General features: G+C 46.6%; 1 protein-coding gene across 11 annotated transcripts in view; it reads left to right on the top strand.

Moving 5' to 3' along the window:
• Window positions 1-20,000, top strand: part of LOC121571087 (actin-binding LIM protein 2) — a 110,427-nt gene that overhangs the window by 54,877 nt on the left and 35,550 nt on the right. For all 11 annotated transcript variants that reach the window (XM_041882350.2, XM_041882353.2, XM_041882354.2 and 8 more), the window contains exons 3-6: window positions 858-1,041; window positions 11,792-11,904; window positions 12,242-12,368; window positions 13,745-13,838. In XM_041882350.2, the coding sequence (XP_041738284.1) occupies window positions 858-1,041; window positions 11,792-11,904; window positions 12,242-12,368; window positions 13,745-13,838 (518 nt within the window). The remainder of the gene's footprint in view (window positions 1-857; window positions 1,042-11,791; window positions 11,905-12,241; window positions 12,369-13,744; window positions 13,839-20,000) is intronic.

The following is a 20,000-nucleotide window of genomic DNA, read 5'->3' as shown; positions in this document are numbered from 1 at the left end:
ACTCTGTGTAGTGTGTATGATGGCTGACATGATGTCATGCTGTGCTCATGGAGGTGAAAAGCATTGAATTTCCACACACCCTCACACACACAAACGCATGCTGAAAGATGCAGACACACACACACACACTTTCACTCTCTCTGTGCGCCAGTGGTATGTTGCTGGCAGCCACGGTGGTTAATGAAAACAAGACGTGTAGAAAAGGCTCTTCCTATCACAGTTCTTCCTGTCATTTGTTCCAGACTGTCACTAAAGCTCCCTGATCTGAGTGTTGGTGTTACCTACTGGGTCTTTGGACCTCTCTTCATGGATTCCAGCTAGAGTTATCCATCTGTACCCCACTCTCAGGCATTTTAGCTATGCTTATTGTGAAGAAGGCATTGCATGCCTAAATGTTGGTTAAGTTGACCCATTCAATTGTTTGTTAAGTTGACCCATTCAATTGTTGGTTAAGTTGACCCATTCAATTGTTGGTTAAGTTGACCCATTCAATTGTTGGTTAAGTTGACCCATTCAATTGTTGGTTAAGTTGACCCATTCAATTGTTGGTTAAGTTGACCCATTCAATTGTTGGTTAAGTTGACCCATTCAATTGTTAGGAGCATATATAGAATGTGACCTTTCTTTCTTTCTTTCTTTCTTTCTTTCTTTCTTTCTTTCTTTCTTTCTTTCTTTCTTTCTTTCTTTCTTTCTTTCTTTCTTTCTTTCTTTCTTTCTTTCTTTCTTTCTTTCTTTCTTTCTTTCTTTCTTTCTTTCTTTCTTTCTTTCTTTTTATAAACAAAACACACTGCTATTTTTGATGTCTAATTGTGTTCTCCTCTCTCTCCCCCTCTCTCTCCCCCTCCCCCGCCATGCAGTGTGTGGCTCTGACCTGGCCCAGGGGGGTTTCTTTGTGCGCCAGGGGGAGTACATCTGCACCCTGGACTACCAGCGGATGTACGGCACTCGCTGCTTCAGCTGTGAGGAGTTCATCGAGGGAGAGGTGGTGTCAGCCCTGGGCAAGACCTACCACCCACGCTGCTTCGTCTGTGCCACCTGCAAGTAAGGGGGGGGGGACAATCAGATGCACAGACAGATGGGTGCCCACATTCAAATAGGCATCTGGATGTTTTGAAGACCCATCTGGATGTTTTGACCGGCAATCCACTAAAACCATTCAAATGGAATACTGTGTGTGTGTGATCTATAAACCAGTGTTAGCTATGTGTGTGTGGGAAGGTGTTGTTGTTGATAAGGTAAGGGGAGCCTCCCTCTCTCTGAAGCAGGAAGTGTCAGGAACTCAGGCTACTTATTTCCAGAGTGATATCAGGTGCTCCACTGTGAGTGTGTGTGCATGCAGATGTGTTTGTGACAGTGTCATACATCGTGTTCTTATGATCCTCAAGTCCTTGTTCCACAATAAAATACCTGATTAGTGGTCTCTCTCTCGCTGTCTCTCTCTCTCTCTCTCTCTCTCTCTCTCTCTCTCTCTCTCTCTCTCTCTCTCTCTCTCTCTCTCTCTCTCTCTATATTCTCTCTCTCTCTCACTCTCTCTCTCTACTCTCTCTATCTCTCTATATACTCTCTCTATATATATATATACTCTCTCTCTCTCTCTCTCTCTCTCTCTCTTTCTCCATGTTTATTTTAATCTCTCTCAATTCAATTTCAATTTCAATTTAAGGGCTTTATTGGCATGGGAAATGTGTGTTAACATTGCCAAAGCAAGTGAAGTAGATAGTAAACAAAAGTCACCCAGTAGATAAGGGAGTTTATCAAAATTGGGTTTGTTTTCTAATTATTTGTGGATCGCTGTAATCTGAGGGAAATATGTGTCTCTAATATGGTCATACATTTGGCAGGAGGTTAGGAAGTGCAGCTCAGTTTCCACCTCATTTTGTGGGCAGTGTGCACATAGCCTGTCTTCTCTTGAGAGCCAGGTCTGCCTACGGCGGCCTTTCTCAATAGCAAGGCTATGCTCACTGAGTCTGTACATAGTCAAAGCTTTCCTTAAGTTTGGGTCAGTCACAGTGGTCAGGTATTCTGCCACTGTGTACTCTCTGTTTAGGGCCAAATAGCATTCTAGTTTGCTCAGTTTTTTTGTTTGTTCTTTCCAATGTGTCAAGTAATTCTCTTTTTTGTTTTCTCATGATTTGGTTGGGTCTAATTATGTTGTTGTTGTTGTTGTTGTCCTGGGGCTGTGTGGGGTCTGTTTGTGTTTGTGAACAGAGCCCCAGGACAAGCTTACTTAGGGGACTCTTCTCCAAGTTCATCTCTCTGTAGGTGATGGCTTTGTTATGGAAGGTTTGGGAATCGCTTCCTTTTAAGTGGTTATAGAATTTAACGGCTCTTTTCTGGATTTTGATAATTAGCGGGGTATTGGCCTAATTCTGCTCTGCATGCATTATTTGGTGTTTTACGTTGTACACGGAGGATGTTTTTGCAGAATTCTGCATGCAGAGTCTCAATTTGGTGTTTGTCCCATTTTGTGAATTCTTGGTTGGTGAGCGGACCCCAGACCTCAGAACCATAAAGGGCAAGGGGTTCTATAACTGATTAAAGTATTTTTAGCCAGATCCTAATTGGTATGTCAAATTTTATGTTCCTTTTGATGGCATAGAAGGCCCTTCTTGCCTTGTCTCTCAGATCGTTCACAGCTTTGTGGAAGTTACCTGTGGCGCTGATGTTTAGGCCGAGGTATGTATAGTTTTTTGTGTGCTCTAGGGCAACGGTGTCTAGATGGAATTTGTATTTGTGGTCCTGGCAACTGGACCTTTTTTGGAACACCATTATTTTTGTCTTACTGAGATTTACTGTCAGGGCCCAGGTCTGACAGAATCTGTGCAGAAGATCTAGGTGCTGCTGTAGGACCTCCTTGGTTGGGGACAGAAGCACCAGATCTCTCTCTCTCTCTCTGTCTCTCTCTCTCTCTCTACTCTCTCTCTCTCTATCTCTCTCTCTCTATACTCTCTCTCTCTCTCTCTCTACTCTCTCTCTATACTCTCTCTCGCTCTCTCTCTCTCTCTCTCTCTCTCTATACTCTCTCTCTATACTCTCTCTCCCTCTCTCTCTCTCTCTCTCTCTCTCTCTCTCTCTCTACTCTCTTTCTCTCTATACTCTCTCTCTCTCTCTCTCTCTCTCTCTCTCTCTTTCTCCATGTTTCTTTTAATCTCTCTCTCTCTCTCTCTCTCTCTCTCTCACTCTCACTCTCACTCTCACTCTCACTCTCACTCTCTCTCTCTCTCTCTCTCTCTCTCTCTCTCTCTCTCTCTCTCTCTCTCTCTCTCTCTCTCTCTCTCTCTCTCTCTCTCTCTCTCTCTCTCTCTCTCTCTCTCTCTCTCTCTCTCTATGCTGGGAATTGTTTGAGTGAGTGCTAAGTGCGAGTGTTGTGTAGAGATAGATATCCTGGGTTTTCTTTCGGTTTTCCTTTTCTTGGTGATATCCTTTTTTCTTCTATGCATGATTAAGGTTATTATTTCTATTTTCTTGTTGTGGTAGAATTAAGTATATTGTTTTTCGTGTCGAAATTACCCTGATTTTGGTGGGGATGGCGGCCCGAATGGGGACGCCGTCCCTGTCACTTCGGCACGGCTTTAGGTGTGTTACTGAAGCTACTGTCACGGTGGAGGAGTTTCTGGTCGCCGTAGGAGAGAAGGTAGGATATGAGAATGTTGCTTATGCGTCACGGATGAATAAAGCGGTGTTGGTATTTCTTAAAGAAGAGCGCCTTGTTGATCGTATGGTTGAGCATGGCGTACTTCTTAAAGGAATGTTTATTCAAGTTACGCCGCTTTTTTCTCTGTCAACAAGGGTAACGATTTCAAATGTACCGCCGTTTATTCCAAAAGAGCTATTGGAGCGCGAGTTGTTGCGCTTTGGGAAGTTTGCAAGTTCAATTAAGGTTGTCCCATTGGGTTGCAAACACCCGGCGTTGAAACAGGTTATGTCGTTTCGGCGACAGGTGTTTATGTTTTTGGACTCACCGGAGCAGACTTTGGAGTTATCGTTTAAAGTCAAGTATGACAATAGACTGTATATGGCTTATGCTAGTACGGGTAGTCAACGGTGTTTTGAGTGTGGGGATGTTGGTCATAAGCGACATGCTTGCCCGAAAAGGGAGAAGGCAGAGGGAGGGGCGCAGGTGGTCCTCGTAACGCCTGGGCCCACTGATGTAGAGAGAGGTGGGCTGACAGCGGTAGAGCAGCCACAAGCATCTGTTGCAGAGGAACAAGTTGTCCGTGTTGAGGGCACAGAGTTGCAACTTGTACGAGAGGGAAATGTTATGCAGCAGAAAAATATTGTTGTAGAAGGTAAGGATGGATCTGAAGGGCCATTTCCTCAGACTGGTGAGGAGGTGCCCAGTACGAGTGCTGCGGTACAGGAGAGGGTACATGTGGAGCTAATCTCCCAGGTAGTGGAGGAGATGCCCACTACAAGTAATGGGTTACAGGAGAGGGTTCATGTGGAGCTAATCTCCCAGGTAGTGGAGGAGATGCCCACTATGAGTGCTGGGGTACAGGAGGGGGTTCATGTGGAGCTAATCTCCCAGGTAGTGGAGGAGATGCCCACTACAAGTAATGGGGTTCAGGTGGGGCTAGTCTCCCAGGTAGTGGAGGAGATGCCCACTACGAGTAATGGGGTTCAGGTGGGGCTAGTCTCCCAGGGAGTGGAGGAGATGCCTGGTACGAGTGATGGGGTGCAAGTGGGGAGTGTTGAAAGGGATGTGGTAGAGGGGAGTCAGTGGTCTGTGGCCTCAGTTGAGGAGGATCAGGAGAAGGATATGGATATCTCTCTTGATACGATCTAGAGGAGGTAAATGGGTTTCTTGATCAGACTTTTTGGAAATCTGTCAAATTGTCAGATTATTTTGATGTTGATACGTTTGTGAGGTCAGCTGTGATGTTACAGAAGACGGTGGGGTTAGACCAGTTGAGTGAGAAGAAGCGGTTTCGCTTGAGGAAATTTGTTACTGCTGTTGCAGCAGCAAAAGGTGGTGGGAAACGTGGTCAGGTTAAGAGAACATTTTAATAATGATGATGATTATGCCTCATAGGGTGTTCTATTCTCTTTGTCTGGTTTCTCTGTGGTATCTTCTGCTTTTCCTTTTTATTTTCTATATGGAGATACTAAGGGTAGGTTCTCTCAATATTAATGGAGGAAGGGACAGGAATAAGAGGGCTTGGGTATTAGAAGTAATAAAACAGAAAAGGCTTAATGTAGTTTTCCTACAGGAGACACATAGTGATGAGGAAAATGAGGTTGACTGGGGTATGTGGTGGGAGGGGCAGCATATACTCAGTCATGGTACTAATTTCAGTGCTGGGGTGGCAATCTTGTTTTCTTCAGGCTTAGGGGTGACTGTGGTATCTACAACAGAGATTGTCAAGGGTCTGGTTTTATTGGTCAAGGTGGATGTTATGTTTTTTATTTTTTTTTGAATGTTTATGCTCCTAATGAGGGTACAGAGCGTATTGTTGGTTTTTATAAAATAAAGGAAACCTTAAGACAGTGTGACCAAGAGGGGTGTATGGTTTTAGGGGGGGACTGGAACTGTACAGTGGATTTTACTGTTGATCGCACCGCTGAAGAACCTCACCTGCGGTCAGCAATTTGTCTGTCTGGTCTATTAACTGAGTTTGAGCTTTCTGATGTGTGGAGAGTAAGGAATGCAAAAGTTAGGCAGTACACATGGCTAAAAGTTAATGAAGGTCATGTCAGTGCAGCAAGGTTAGACAGGTTGTATGTATCTGAGCAATACTGTAGTAGGGTTTGAAGGTGTGACATTACTCCTGTGGGTTTCTCTGATCACCATATTGTCACTGTTGATATTCACTTGTCCTGTCCACGAAGGTCATCATCTTATTGGTATTTTAATGTTAAATTGTTACATGATGTCATGTTTTGTGAAAGGTTTTTGTTGTTTTGGGAAAAATGGAGGGTTACAAAAGGGAATTTTGAGTCCTTGAGACAATGGTGGGAGGTTGGGAAGGCCCAAATACGATTATTTTGTCAACAGTGTACTGCTCTGTCTCGAATTGAAGTTAAAGAGACTATCAGGGCCCTTGAACAGGACATCAAATCTATTGAATTGAAGTTGCTCACTCAGAATGACCCCGGACTAGTCATGAACTTACAGGACAAGAAACATGAACTGAGGTTGTTTCTGCATGAAAGAGTGAAGGGTGCCTTGATTAGGTCTCGTTTCGATTCCCTCAAGGATATGGATGCTCCTAGTGCTTTTTTTTATTAACCTAGGACAGTCGACATTGCAACGTAAACAGATGGTCTGCCTTCGTCTCCCTGATGGGAAGGTGACCACGGATGACAGTGAAATGCGTCAACATGCCATGGATTTCTATTCTGCCCTCTATAAGGCGGAGGATTGTGACTCTCTGTGTCCTGAACAGTTGTTACACGGTCTTCCTCAATTGGGATTTGAGCAAAGAGTCGCATTGGACTCTGACATTACACTGCAAGAGCTGTCCACAGCAGTTATGCAGCTCTCAACAGGCCGAGCCCCTGGCATTGATGGTTTACCATCTGAGTTTTACAAGCACTTTTGGGGGTCTATTGGGAAGGATTTTTATGAAGTGGTGTGTGAATCATTTCATGAGGGCTCTCTTCCTGTATCTTGTCAACGTGCGGTACTTTCACTGTTGCCAAAAAAGGGGGATTTGGCTCTCATAAAAAATTGGAGACCTGTTGCTTTGCTGTGTGCAGAATATAAAATTGTTTCTAAATGTCTCTCAAACAGGTTGAAAGAGTATCTGGGATTGTTGGTCCACAAGGACCAGTCCTACTGTGTACCTGATCGCTCTATTGTTGACAACTTGTTTCTAATAAGAGATGTTTTAGACATTTGTAAACTGTCTGATGTAAATGTGGGTTTACTTTCTTTGGATCAGGAGAAGGCTTTTGATCGTGTGGACCACCAGTACTTGTTTAAAACAATGAAAGCCTTTGGGTTTGGGGATGTGTTTTTGTCTTGGATGAATTTACTGTATGCTGGGGCCTCGTGTATGGTGAAGGTGGGGGGTGGTTTGAAATGTCCCATCCCTGTCCAATTTCAGGGCAGTTATATAGTCTGGCGATTGAACCAATGCTTTGTTTTTTAAGAGCGAAGCTTACTGGTTTCTCTGTGCCAGGTGTAATGAAGGGTCCCATGATAGCACTGTCTGCGTATGCAGATGACGTGACAGTTTTTAATACAGGGGGTGAGGATGTTAAGGTTCTCTCAAACGCTTTAAAGGTGTATGAGGGGGCCTCCTCAGCTAGAGTCAATTGGGGAAAGAGTGAAGCGCTGTGGGCAGGCCAGCTTCAGATGGGGTCCGCTCCACGGTTACCAGGGGGGCTTCAGTGGGGCAGAGATGGGATGAAGACTTTGGGGGGTTTTCTAGGCTCCGATGTCTTTCAGAAAAAGAACTGGGAGGGTGTAGTGGAGAAAGTGTGTGCCAGACTGTCAAGATGGAAATGGGTGCTACCCCAGCTGTCTTATAGGGGAAGGGTACTGGTAGCTAATAATCTTGCTGCCTCTACCCTGTGGCACAGGCTAATGATTTTACAGCCACCAAAGGGTCTGATACAAGAGCTTCAGAGGACCCTTGTCAATTTCTTCTGGTCTGGACAACATTGGATTAAAGCTTCAGCCCTGTACCTGCCACTGCACGAGGGTGGGCAAGGCCTGGTGGACATTTCTTCCAGGATCATGGCTTTCCGGCTTCAAGCAGCCCAGAGACTGTTGTACAGTGATGGTTCTAGCTGGTTTGACACAGCCTACACATTGATGAGGAGAGCGGGCTGTTTGGGCTTAGACAAGCACCTTTTCCTCTTAAAGCTGGAGGGGGGTGAGTTGCCTGGCCTGACTCCATTTTATGAGTCTGTTATGCAGGCTTGGAGAGTTCTTGTCAAGTCCCGTAAGGCCTGCACGCCACCAGGGATGTGGCTTTTTGAAAAGCCTCTTTTTCACAACACTGCCATCCAGTCCCGTGTTCTGGGTTCAGCTAGCCTACGTTCATGCCTGTTAGGCGTGGGGTGTACTAAGCTGGGTCATCTGATGCGGAACAGGAATAGGTCGTTGGAGGAGCTGGGAGAAAGAGCAGGGATCCGATCGTCTCGCCTACTGAGGAAGGTCGTCGCTGAGGTCTGTGACTCCTTGCCAGTACTTCATATGCAGTATGTGACTGACACTTCCAATTCTGATCGGTGGAAGGAGGGTCTGGATTATGTGTTCCCTGCACTGATTGTTAGTGCTGCGGCGGGGGCATTCGAGGAGGACGTGGGGATGCTGCTTTCCTTCGATACCCTGGAGCTGGGGGAGTTCAAGGAGGTGGGAAAGAAGGCCATGTACAGAATATGTGTAAAGGTGTCCCATGCCTCTTCCCTGGAAGGGGTAAAATCGACGATCCAGGTGCCTCCCCAAAAGGCTGTTGGCGATCATTATACAAACTGCCTATTGATAAGAGGACAGCTGACCTCCAATGGAGCATAATACATGGAGCCATAGCCACCAACATGTATCTGGTACACCTGGATCCTACTGTTGGGGAGGGGTGTCCATTCTGTGCTGAGTCTGAAACTCTGGCACATCTGTTTTTACAGTGTCCCAGGTTGGTCGGGATGATTGACCTGAACACTAATTGGTTCTCAACGTTGGGAGAGGTTTTCTCTTCCCAACTGTATATATTTGGGCCAAAGTACAGGTTTAGTCAGAAAGGTGTAGTTGTGTTGCTTAATTTTGTGTTAGGGGCAGCAAAATTAGCGATATGGAAGACCCAAAAGAACAGTATTCGGGGACAGGGGTCTGTGGATGTGGTGGGAATGCTGGAGGGAATGTTGGCAGCGAGACTAAGGGTTGAGTTTGCCTATTATAAACTTGTCAAGAATATTGATCTGTTTATGAGTATATGGGGTATTCAGAGGCTGTTGTGTTCAGTTACTGTGGAGGAGGAATTGGAGTTGTGTTTTTAATTGATGTGTAAATACGGTTTTGTATGAGTATTTATTGTGTGGTGGGCTCCCAGACCCAACTTTTTAAACTCAAACTCTCTCTCTCTATCTTTCTCCATGTTTCTTTTAATCTCTCTCTCTCTCTCTCTCTCTCTCTCTCTCTCTCTCTCTCTCTCTCTCTCTCTCTCTCTATACTCTCTCTCTCTCTCTCTCTCTCTCTCTACTATCTCTCTCTCTCTTTCTCCATGTTTCTTTTAATCTCTCTCTCTCTCTCTCTCTCTCTCTATACTCTCTCTCTCTCTATACTCTCTCTCTCTCTATACTCTCTCTCTCTCTCTATACTCTCTCTCTCTCTCTCTATACTCTCTCTCTCTCTCTCTCTCTCTCTCTCTCTCTCTCTGTCTCTCTCTCTCTCTACTCTCTCTCTCTCTCTCTCTCTATACTCTCTCTCTCTCTCTCTCTCTCTCTCTATACTCTCTCTCTCTCTCTCTCTCTCTCTCTCTCTCTCTCTCTCTCTCTCTCTCTCTCTCTCTCTCTCTCTCTCATGATGTAGTTTAGTCTCCATCTCCAACACTGCTGTATCTATCACTGTGTCTGTTCTTCTAGTCTAGATTCATCATCTCTAATTTGACCTGGAGGATGGGTGACACTGTCCTGACTCCTGCAGAGGTTGTTTTGCCATCTGTCCCTTGGCAAGGGGATAGTGTTAATGAAACCAGACTGTGTGTGTGGTTGCATTGGTATCTATATGTGTGTTTATTTAACCTTTATTTAACTAGGGCAAGTCAGTTAAGGACAAATTCTTATTTACAATGACGGCCTACCCCGGCCAAACCCGGACGACGCTATGGGACTCCAAATCACGGCCGGATTGTGATACAGCCTGGAATCGAACCAGGGTCTGTAGTGACGCCTGTGTCTAAGGTCTCAGATGGCCGTAGTGAGGGTTACCCTACATCTGTCATCACACATTCATCAACTATCAAGTTCTACTCACTCTGCATCTCTAGTCATCACACTGGGTCAGGGTGGATGGGACCATGTATTTGTTGGTAAATGTCATTTACGACTCATTCGTTTGGTGTGTGTGTGCGTCTGTGCCTGTGTTCACCTGCGTGTCTGTGCCTGTGTGTGCCTGCGTGTCTGTGCATGCGTGTCTGTGCCTTTGTGTGTCTGCGTGTCTGTGCATGCGTGTCTGTGCCTTTGTGTGTCTGTGTGTCTGTGCATGCGTGTCTGTGCCTGTGTGTGCCTGTGTGTGCCTGTGTGTCTGTGCCTGTGCCTGTGTGTGTCTGTGCATGCGTGTCTGTGTGTCTGTGCATGCGTGTCTGTGCCTGTGTGTGTCTGTGCCTGTGTGTGTCTGTGTGTCTGTGCATGTGTGTCTGTGCCTGTGTGTGCCTGTGTGTCTGTGCCTGTGTGTGTCTGTGCCTGTGTGTGTCTGTGTGTCTGTGCATGCGTGTCTGTGCCTGTGTGTGCCTGTGTGTGCCTGCGTGTCTGTGCCTGTGCCTGTGTGTGCCTGCGTGTCTGTGCCTGTGCCTGTGCCTGTGCCTGTGTGTGCCTGCGTGTCTGTGCCTGTGTGTGCCTGTGTGTGTCTGTGTGTCTGTGCCTGTGTGTGTCTGTGCCTGTGTCTGTGCCTGCGTGTCTGTGCCTGTGTGTCTGTGCCTGTGTGTCTGTGCCTGTGTGTGCCTGCGTGTCTGTGCCTGTGTGTGCCTGCGTGTCTGTGCATGTGTGTGCCTGCGTGTCTGTGCCTGTGTGTGCCTGCATGTCTGTGCATGTCTGTGCATGCGTGTCTGTGCCTGTGTGTGTCTGTGCCTGTGTGTGCCTGCATGTCTGTGCATGTCTGTGCCTGCGTGTCTGTGCCTGTGTGTGTCTGTGCCTGTGTGTGCCTGCGTGTCTGTGCATGTGTGTGCCTGCATGTCTGTGCCTGTGTGTCTGTGCCTGTGTGTGTCTGTGCCTGTGTGTGTCTGTGCATGTGTGTGCCTGTGCCTGTGTGTGCCTGCGTGTCTGTGCCTGTGTGTGTCTGTGTGTCTGTGCCTGTGTGTGCCTGTGTGTGTCTGTGCCTGTGTGTCTGTGCCTGCGTGTCTGTGCCTGTGTGTGCCTGCGTGTCTGCATGTCTGTGCCTGTGTGTGCCTGCGTGTCTGTGCCTGTGTGTGCCTGCGTGTCTGTGCCTACTCTTGAACCTTAGTAGCCTGGCTGTGGCAGTGTCCATATCAGATCCATAGAGACTTACATAGAGCAGTAGGTGATAAACATAGCATGATACCAACTCCCAACTTTCACAGTAATATCAGTCAAGACAACATGGAATCATCTCTGTTCTATTCTACTGAACCCACTGACAGTCTGCTATTGAGATACTTCATTCAGTGCAGTAATACAGCTAGAGGTAATGGAGTCTTCCCTAATGCTGCTCACCTAAAGGAATTGATACATTTATGCATGGTCAATGTGGGGATTATTTGTTCACGGTGCTAGATTTCACATGATCTAATACCATGAGAATTTTGGTTGAAAAGGAAAAGGTGCAACTCTCGGTCACAATTAAAAATATATTTTATTTAAACAACTATTAAAAGCTTGACGTTTCGACCTTCGTCAGTGGCCTTCGTCAGTGGCCTTCGTCAGTGGTCTTCATCAGTGGCCTTCATCAGTACTCATTTTCTTTTTGAATGTTGATTAATGAAAAATGTTGCACCTCGAATCACGTTGGTTGACCGCCCTCCACATCTTACCCTGGAAATGTCAGCCACAGAGATCAGCGTCTGCAGTCTTACTCAGCCAAACAGCAAAAGATGTTCTGAATGTATTTAATAGTGACTAGTTAATTGTTTTGAACTGACCATGTTGCGTGTTGCGTGTTGATTGACAGACAGCCGTTCCCTGCCGGTGACCGTGTGACGTTTAACGGTAAAGAGTGTGTCTGCCAAAACTGTACACAGCCCCTGCCTGCCAACAGCCCCGCTCCCATACAGGCTGTCCACAGTAAGTTACCCTCCTATCTTCTCTCTCTCTCTTTGTCTGTCTCTCTGTCTGTCTATCTGTCTCTCTGTCTGTCTGTCTCTCGGTCTGTCTGTCTCTCTGTCTGTCTGTCTCTCGGTCTCACTTCATCCTATACAGTATAATATAACTCTCTATTTCTCTAGCTTCACATCCTGATAAATCTCTCTATTTCTCTCTCTCTCTCTCTCTCTCTCTCTCTCTCTCTCTCTCTCTCTCTCTCTCTCTCTCTCTCTCTCTCTCTCTCTCTCTCTCTCTCTCTCTCTCTCTCTCTCTCTCTCTCTCTCTCTCTCTCTCTCTTTCTTACCCTCTCTCCCTGTAGACTGCTGTGGCTGTGGGAAGGAGTTTAAGAATGAGCAATCCCTGGTAGCGTTGGAGAAACACTGGCACCTGGGCTGCTTCAAGTGTAAGGTGTGCAACAAGGTGCTCAACGCCGAGTACATCAGCAAGTGAGTCCCTCATAGCCCTAACACCACCTCAACACACCAACACCACAATACCTCAACACCACAACACACGGTTCCCCTCATAACCCTAACACCACCTCAACACCACAACACCCAGTTCCCCTCATAACCCTAACACCACCTCAACACCACAACACCCAGTTCCCCTCATAATCCTAACAACACCTCAACACCACAACACCCAGTTCCCCTCATAACCTTAACAACACCTCAACACCACAACACCCAGTTCCCCTCAACACCTCAACACCACAACACCCAGTTCCCCTCATAACCCTAACACCACCTCAACACCACAACACCCAGTTCCCCTCATAACCCTAACACCACCTCAACACCACTACACCACAACATCCAGTTCCCCTCATAACCCTAACACCACCACAACACCTCAACACCTCAACAACTCAACACCACAACACCCGGTTCCCCTCATAACCCTAACACCTCAACACCTCAACACCACAACACCCAGTTCCCCTCATAACCCTAACACCACCTCAACACCACTACACCACAACACCCAGTTCCCCTCATAACCCTAACATCACTTCAACACCTCAACACCTCAACACCACAACACCCAGTTCCCCTCATAACCCTAACACCACCACAACACCTCAACACCTCAACACCACAACACCACAACACCCAGTTCCCCTCATAACCCTAACACCACCTCAACACCTCAACACCACAACACCCAGTTAACCTCATAACCCTAACATCACTTCAACACCTCAACACCTCAACACCACAACACCCAGTTCCCTTCAGAACCCTAACACCACCTCAACACCACAACACCTCAACACCTCAACACCACAACACCCAGTTCCCAGAATCCTTAGCAGCACGTAGCACACTACTTCTGACCCTTATAGGCCCTGGGCCTGATCAAAAGTAGTGCACTATATAGGGACAAGGGTGCCATTTGGAACGTGAGCCATAGAAAAGAAGAAGAGTGGAGGAGACAGAGTGCTTTCTCTCTTGGGTTTCTGTCCAATTGGTGTGGCAGTTGGATGATGCCAGCCTTGATATATAACATGTATTACAACACACTTCCAGCGAGCGTATCTCTGTATCTGTTTAAAGCTCTGATGAAGGCCAAGAGGCCGACACGTTAGCTTGAATTAAAAAGTGATATGAGCAAGATTAATGTGCAGAATTTTCACGCACCTGCAACCAGATAACTCAGATGTGCGAATTATTTTGTACATTTTGAATCTGTTTGTGTAACTGTCTCTCTTTCTCTGATAGCACCTGTCAGAAGTGTCAGAATGTCACAGAGTATGTATTGAAAGCTAACTGTGTGTGTGTGTGTGTGTGTGTGTGTGTGTGTGTGTGTGTTGTACTAGGGATGGGATCCCCTACTGCGAGGTGGACTACCATGCCATGTACGGCATCCAGTGTGACAGCTGCAAGAAGTACATAACTGGGAAAGTACTGGAGGTAGGACACTTTATAACACCTATATGTCACTTTATGTCACTCCTGTCTATGGATGGAGTGATGGATGATTGAGGTATATGAGGCAGCGCTTTGTCTTCAAAGTGGAAACATTTTCAGATTCACACAACAAAAGGTCCCCATGTTCTTGATTTAAACATTAGTAGGAACCATCTTTGTTTACATGCTTTTACAATCTGACTTGTGGCGCTCAGTTAGCTTCCACTCTCCCCTCCACTCTTACTCTGCCTCTCTCGCTCTTGCTCTCTCTCTCTTGCTCTCTCTTTCTCTCTCTCTCTCTCTCTCTCTCTCTCTCTCTCTCTCTCTCTCTCACTCACGTACACTATCACTCACACACACACACTCACTCACACACACACACCTCTCTCACATCCCTCTTTTTCTCTCTAACATCCCTCTATTTCTCTCTCACGTCCCTCTCTTTCTCTCTCACATCCCTCTATTTCTCTCTCACATCCCTCTCTTTCTCTCTCACATCCCTCTCTTTCTCTCTCACGTCCCTCTCTTCCTCTCTCACATCCCTCTCTTTCTCTTTCTCTCTCACATCCCTCTCTTTCTCTCTCACATCCCTCTATTTCTCTCTCACATCCCTCTCTTTCTCTCTCACATCCCTCTATTTCTCTCTCACATCCCTCTCTTTCTCTCTCACATCCCTCTCTTTCTCTCTCACGTCCCTCTCTTTCTCTTTCTCTCTAACATCCCTCTTTTTCTCTCTCACGTCCCTCTCTTTCTCTCTCACATCCCTCTCTTTCTCTCTCACATCCCTCTCTTTCTCTCTCACATTCCTCTCTTTCTCTTTTTCTCTCACATCCCTCTCTTTCTCTCTCACATCCCTCTCTTTCTCTCTAACATCCCTCTCTTTCTCTTTCTCTCTCACATCCCTCTCTTTCTCTCTCACATCCCTCTCTTTCTCTCTCACATCCCTCTCTTCGACTCTCACGTCCCTCTCTTTCTCTCTCACATCCCTCTCTTTCTTTCACACACTCTCTCCTTTCATCAACATGTATCCAGTTGACAGGCTTAGAAAGACAGGTGGAAACATAAGAACCATAGGAAATATAATGAGCATAGCTTTACACCATCACACCATGATACAACACATACAGTCTATATGTTATGGTACCAGAAATACCGTATATTTCAGCTACATGCTTCTTGGTCCAGTCACAACTGAAAGGCAGTGGTGTGTGTGTCTCTCTCTCTGTGTGTGTGTGTGTGTGTGTGTTTCTGTGTGTTTGTGTGTGTGTCTGTGTGTGTGTGTGTCTGTGTCTGTGTGTGTGTGTGTGTGTGTGTGTGTTTATGTGTATGTCACACATAAACACACACACTGTATAACAATGTGTGATTTCATTGCAGAGAGGAAAGAGGGGTCAATGTGGCTTCCTCAAGGCAGTTTAGATGCACCGGCTACGCCCCAATCCAGTTTAGATGCACCGGCTACGCCCCAATCCAGTTTAGATGCACCGGCTACGCCCCTATCCAGTTTAGTGCACCGGCTACGCCCCAATCCAGTTTAGATGTACCAGCTACGCCCCAATCCAGTTTAGTGCTCCGGCTACACCCCTATCCAGTTTAGTACACTGGCTACGCCCCAATCCAGTTTAGTGCACCGGCTACGCCCCAATCCAGTTTAGTGCACCGGCTACGCCCTAGTCCTGTTTAGTGCACCGGCTCCGCCCCAATCCAGTTTAGTGCACCGGCTACGCCCTAGTCCTGTTTAGTGCACCGGCTACGCCCCAATCCAGTTTAGATGCACCGGCTATGCCCCAATCCAGTTTAGTGCACCGGCTACACCCCAATCCAGTTTAGATGCACCGGCTACTCCCCAATCCAGTTTAGTGCACCGGCTACGCCCCAATCCAGTTTAAATGCACCGGCTACGCCCCAATCCAGTTTAAATGCACCGGCTACGCCCCAATCCAGTTTAGTGCACCGGCTACGCCCCAATCCAGTTTAGATATACTGGCTATGCCCCAATCCAGTTTAGTGCACCGGCTACGCCCCAATCCAGTTTAAATGCACCGGCTACGCCCCAATCCAGTTTAGTGCACCGGCTACGCCCCAATCCAGTTTAGATATACTGGCTATGCCCCAATCCAGTTTAGTGCACCGGCTATGCCCCAATCCAGTTTAGATGCACCGGCTACGCCCCAATCCAGTTTAGATGCACCGGCTACGCCCCAATCCAGTTTAAATGCACCGGCTACGCCCCAATCCAGTTTAGTGCACTGGCTACGCCCCAATCCAGTTTAGATATACTGGCTATGCCCCAATCCAGTTTAGTGCACCGGCTACGCCCCAATCCAGTTTAAATGCACCGGCTACGCCCCAATCCAGTTTAGTGCACCGGCTACGCCCCAATCCAGTTTAGATATACTGGCTATGCCCCAATCCAGTTTAGTGCACCGGCTATGCCCCAATCCAGTTTAGATGCACCGGCTACGCCCCAATCCAGTTTAGATGCACCGGCTACGCCCCAATCCAGTTTAGATGCACCGGCTACACCCCAATCCCCACTCTTGTATCCAGGCTCTGTCGCAGCCGGCCGCGACCGGGAGACTCATGGGCGGCGCACAATTGGCCCAGCGTCGTCCAGGGTAGGGGAGGGAATGGCCGGCAGGGATGTAGCTCAGTTGATAGAGCATGGCGTTTGCAACGCCAGGGTTGTGGGTTCGATTCCCACGGGGGGCCAGTATAAAAATAAATAAAAATAATATGTATTCACTAACTGTAAGTCGCTCTGGATAAGAGCGTCTGCTAAATGACTAAAATGTAAAATGTAAAACCCACACCCACACACAAACCACTATTCAAAACAGGGTCAGCAGACAGAGATAGTCAGATCCAACCCAGAGAGCTGTGATAGGGCTCTGCTGTCTATTGCCCTTTAGAACCAATCCAGATCAAGTCACTGTACATTACAGTCTAACACTGGTCCTAGTTAGGAGGGTCACACCCACCAGTCAGTCACCTGTCCCCTCCTGCACTGTGGACTGTGGGGAGCCTTGCATAGGATTCCTGCCTGCACTTAAATGTCATGGCATTTAGGATTGATCAAGGAATGGAACTGCAGAGGGACAAGTCAACAGAGGGGCCTTAGTGAGGCTTGAACTGGATGGAGTTTGGGGGTTAAATGGCCTGAATGGTCTCTAAGAATATATGGATAGGATATGGATATGGCTCCTGTCAAATGAGTTTAACACTTGTAAGCTTGGAATTAAGTTTCTATCTGCATTTTTGTTTTTGAGTTATTGACTTATTGACATAGCCTTGTTCTGTACAATGTTTTCTACATACAGTACCAGTCAAAAGTTTGGACACACCTACTCATTCAAGGGTTTTTCATTATCTGTAAAGAAATGTACATTGTAGAATAATAGTGAAGACATCAAAACTATGAAATAACACATATGGAATCATATAGTAACCAAAAAAGTGTTAAACAAATTTATATTTGGGATTCTTCAAATAGCCACCCTTTGCCTTGATGACAGCTTTGCACACTCTTGGCATTCTCTCAACCAGCTTCATGAGGTAGTCACCTGGAATGCATTTCAATTAACAGGTGTGCCATCTTAAAAGTTAATTTGTGGAATTTCTTTCCTTCTTAATGCGTTTGAGCCAATCAGTTGTGTTGTGACAAGGTAGGGGGGTATACAGAAGATAGCCCTATTTGGTAAAAGACCAAGTCCATATTATGGCAAGAACAACTCAAATAAGCAAAGAGAAACGACAGTCCATCGATACTTTAAGACATAAAGGTCAGTCAGTACAGAACATTTCAAGAACTTTGAAAGTTTCTTCAAGTGCAGTCGCAAAAACCATCAAGCGCTATGATGAAACTGGCTCTCATGAGGATCGCCACAGGAATGGAAGACCCAGAGTTACTTCTGCTGCAGAGGATAAGTTCATTAGAGTTACCAGCCTCAGAAATTGCAGCCCAAATAAATGCTTCACAGAGTTCAAGTAACAGACACATCTCAACATCAACTTCTTTAGAGGGGACTGTGTGAATCAGGCCTTCATGGTCGAATTTGCTGCAAATAAACCACTATTAAAGGACACCAATAATAAGAAGAGACCTGCTTGGGCCAAAAAACACAAGCAATGGACATTAGACCGCTGGAAATGTGTCCTTTGGTCTGGAGTCCAAATTTGAGATTTTTGGTTCAAACCGCCGTGTCTTTGTGAGACGCAGTGTGGGTGAACGGATGATCTCCGCATGTGTAGTTCCCGCCGTAAAGCATGGAGGAGGAGGTGTTATGGTGTGGGGGTGCTTTGCTGGTGACACTGTCTGTGATTTATTTAGATTTCAAGGCACACTTAACCAGCATGGCTAACACAGCATTCTACAGCGATACGCCATCCCATCTGGTTTGGGCTTAGTGGGACTATCATTGGTTTTTCAACAGGACAATGACCCAACACACCTCCAGGCTGTGTAAGGGCTATTTGACCAAGAAGGAGAGTGATGGAGTGCTGCATCAGATGACCTGGCCTCCACAATCCCCCGACCTCAACCCAATTGAGATGGTTTGGGACGAGTCGGACCGCAGAGTGAAGGAAAAGCAGCCAACAAGTGCTCAGCATGTTGGAAAAGCATTCCAGGTGAAGCTAGTTGAGAGAATGCCAAGAGTGTGCAACGCTGTCATCAAGGCAAAGTGTAGCTACTTTGAAGAATCTCAAATATAAAATATATTTTGATATGTTTAACACTTTTATGTTTACTACATGATTCCATATGTGTTATTTCATAGTTCTGATGTCTTCACTATTATTCTACAATGTAAAAAATAGTAAAAATAAAGAAAACCCCTTGAATGAGTAGGTGTGTCCAAACTTTTGACTGGTAGTGTACACAGTGCTCTAAATACCCCAATGAATGTGATGTTTACAGTAGAGAGGGTGAACATGGTCACAGTAGGGTTGAGGGAGGAAGAGGAAGAAACAGTTTTAGGGTGGTATTGATCTGTGTATGGTCGGCTGGTTTGAAGACAGGACAGAGACATTGTATTACCCACTGTTCTCTGTGCATCCAACCATTCTGTTCCACTGCTGTGTGTGTGTGTGTGTGTGTGTGTGTGTGTGTGTGTGTGTGTGTACATGTGTGTCAGCCTCACTGCTCTATTCTGCCTCTCACCAAAATCCATTCTGAGACTAAATGGATCAGCTCCCCTGCCTCTCAGCCTACTCCTAATACTGTGGGGGAGAGATGAGTGAGAGGAAGGGATAGAGATGGATAGAGAGAGGAAGGGAGGGAGAGTGAGATCGGGGGAGAAAGGGAGGATAAGAAAGGGAGGAGAAGGAGAAGGGAAGAAGAAAAGAAGGGGGAGGAAGAAAGAAAGGGAGGAGGAGGAGGATTACATGAGAGAGGGAGAGGGAGAGAGAGAGGGAGAGAGAGGGGGAGAGGGAGAGGGAGAGAGAGAGGGAGAGAGAGAGAGAGAGGGGGAGAGGGAGGAGGAGTAAGAGGGAGACTTGGAGAGAGCGAGAGAATTGCAGTCTGAATCCTTACCTACCCTCTGGTCTCTCTAACAGTTCACCGTCTGGTTGCCATTCTCTCTCTCCCACCCCCCACTTGCACCACTGTAATGTCAGTACCCTAAAACACAACGGTATCAAACCCACACCTCCATCTCACACCCCAAACATGGCAACCCATGACAAAGTCTCGCCCGTAGAATATGCCTAGTCATGATTGTTGGACTTCAACACCTAACCCAGTCTAAATGTATCTGTCATTTATCCGTCCGTTATGATAGAAAATATGTTAATGCTAGCGTTTCCCCTTGCTCTCGCACAAAGCAGACACTGTGTAATCCCTGAGTCTAGCATTATCCCCTTCTATCCTCTCCACTGTCATTCTTTCCTGTTATCACTTCAGACCAGCGGTGCAGTGGTGTTTCAAAGGGACCTTCTCTCTCTCTCATCCTCTCTTTCTTTCTACCTCCCTCCCTCTCTCTCTCTCACTCTCCACCCCACCCCTCTTCCTCTCATCCACCCCCCACCCCCCCTCTGTCTCAATGTGTGTCTCTCTCTCTCTCTGTCAGTTGAGTTCCCTACCTCACAGATAAGCATGAGCCCGGTGTTATCCAGGAAAGAGAGGGGAACTGATACGCTATTTCCTGATATCCCTCTATTATCATG

Source organism: Coregonus clupeaformis, chromosome 8, assembly GCF_020615455.1.
Source record: "Coregonus clupeaformis isolate EN_2021a chromosome 8, ASM2061545v1, whole genome shotgun sequence".
Lineage (NCBI taxonomy): Eukaryota > Metazoa > Chordata > Actinopteri > Salmoniformes > Salmonidae > Coregonus > Coregonus clupeaformis.
Note: the sequence above shows the minus strand (reverse complement) of the source record. Positions and strands in the feature narration are given on the sequence as shown.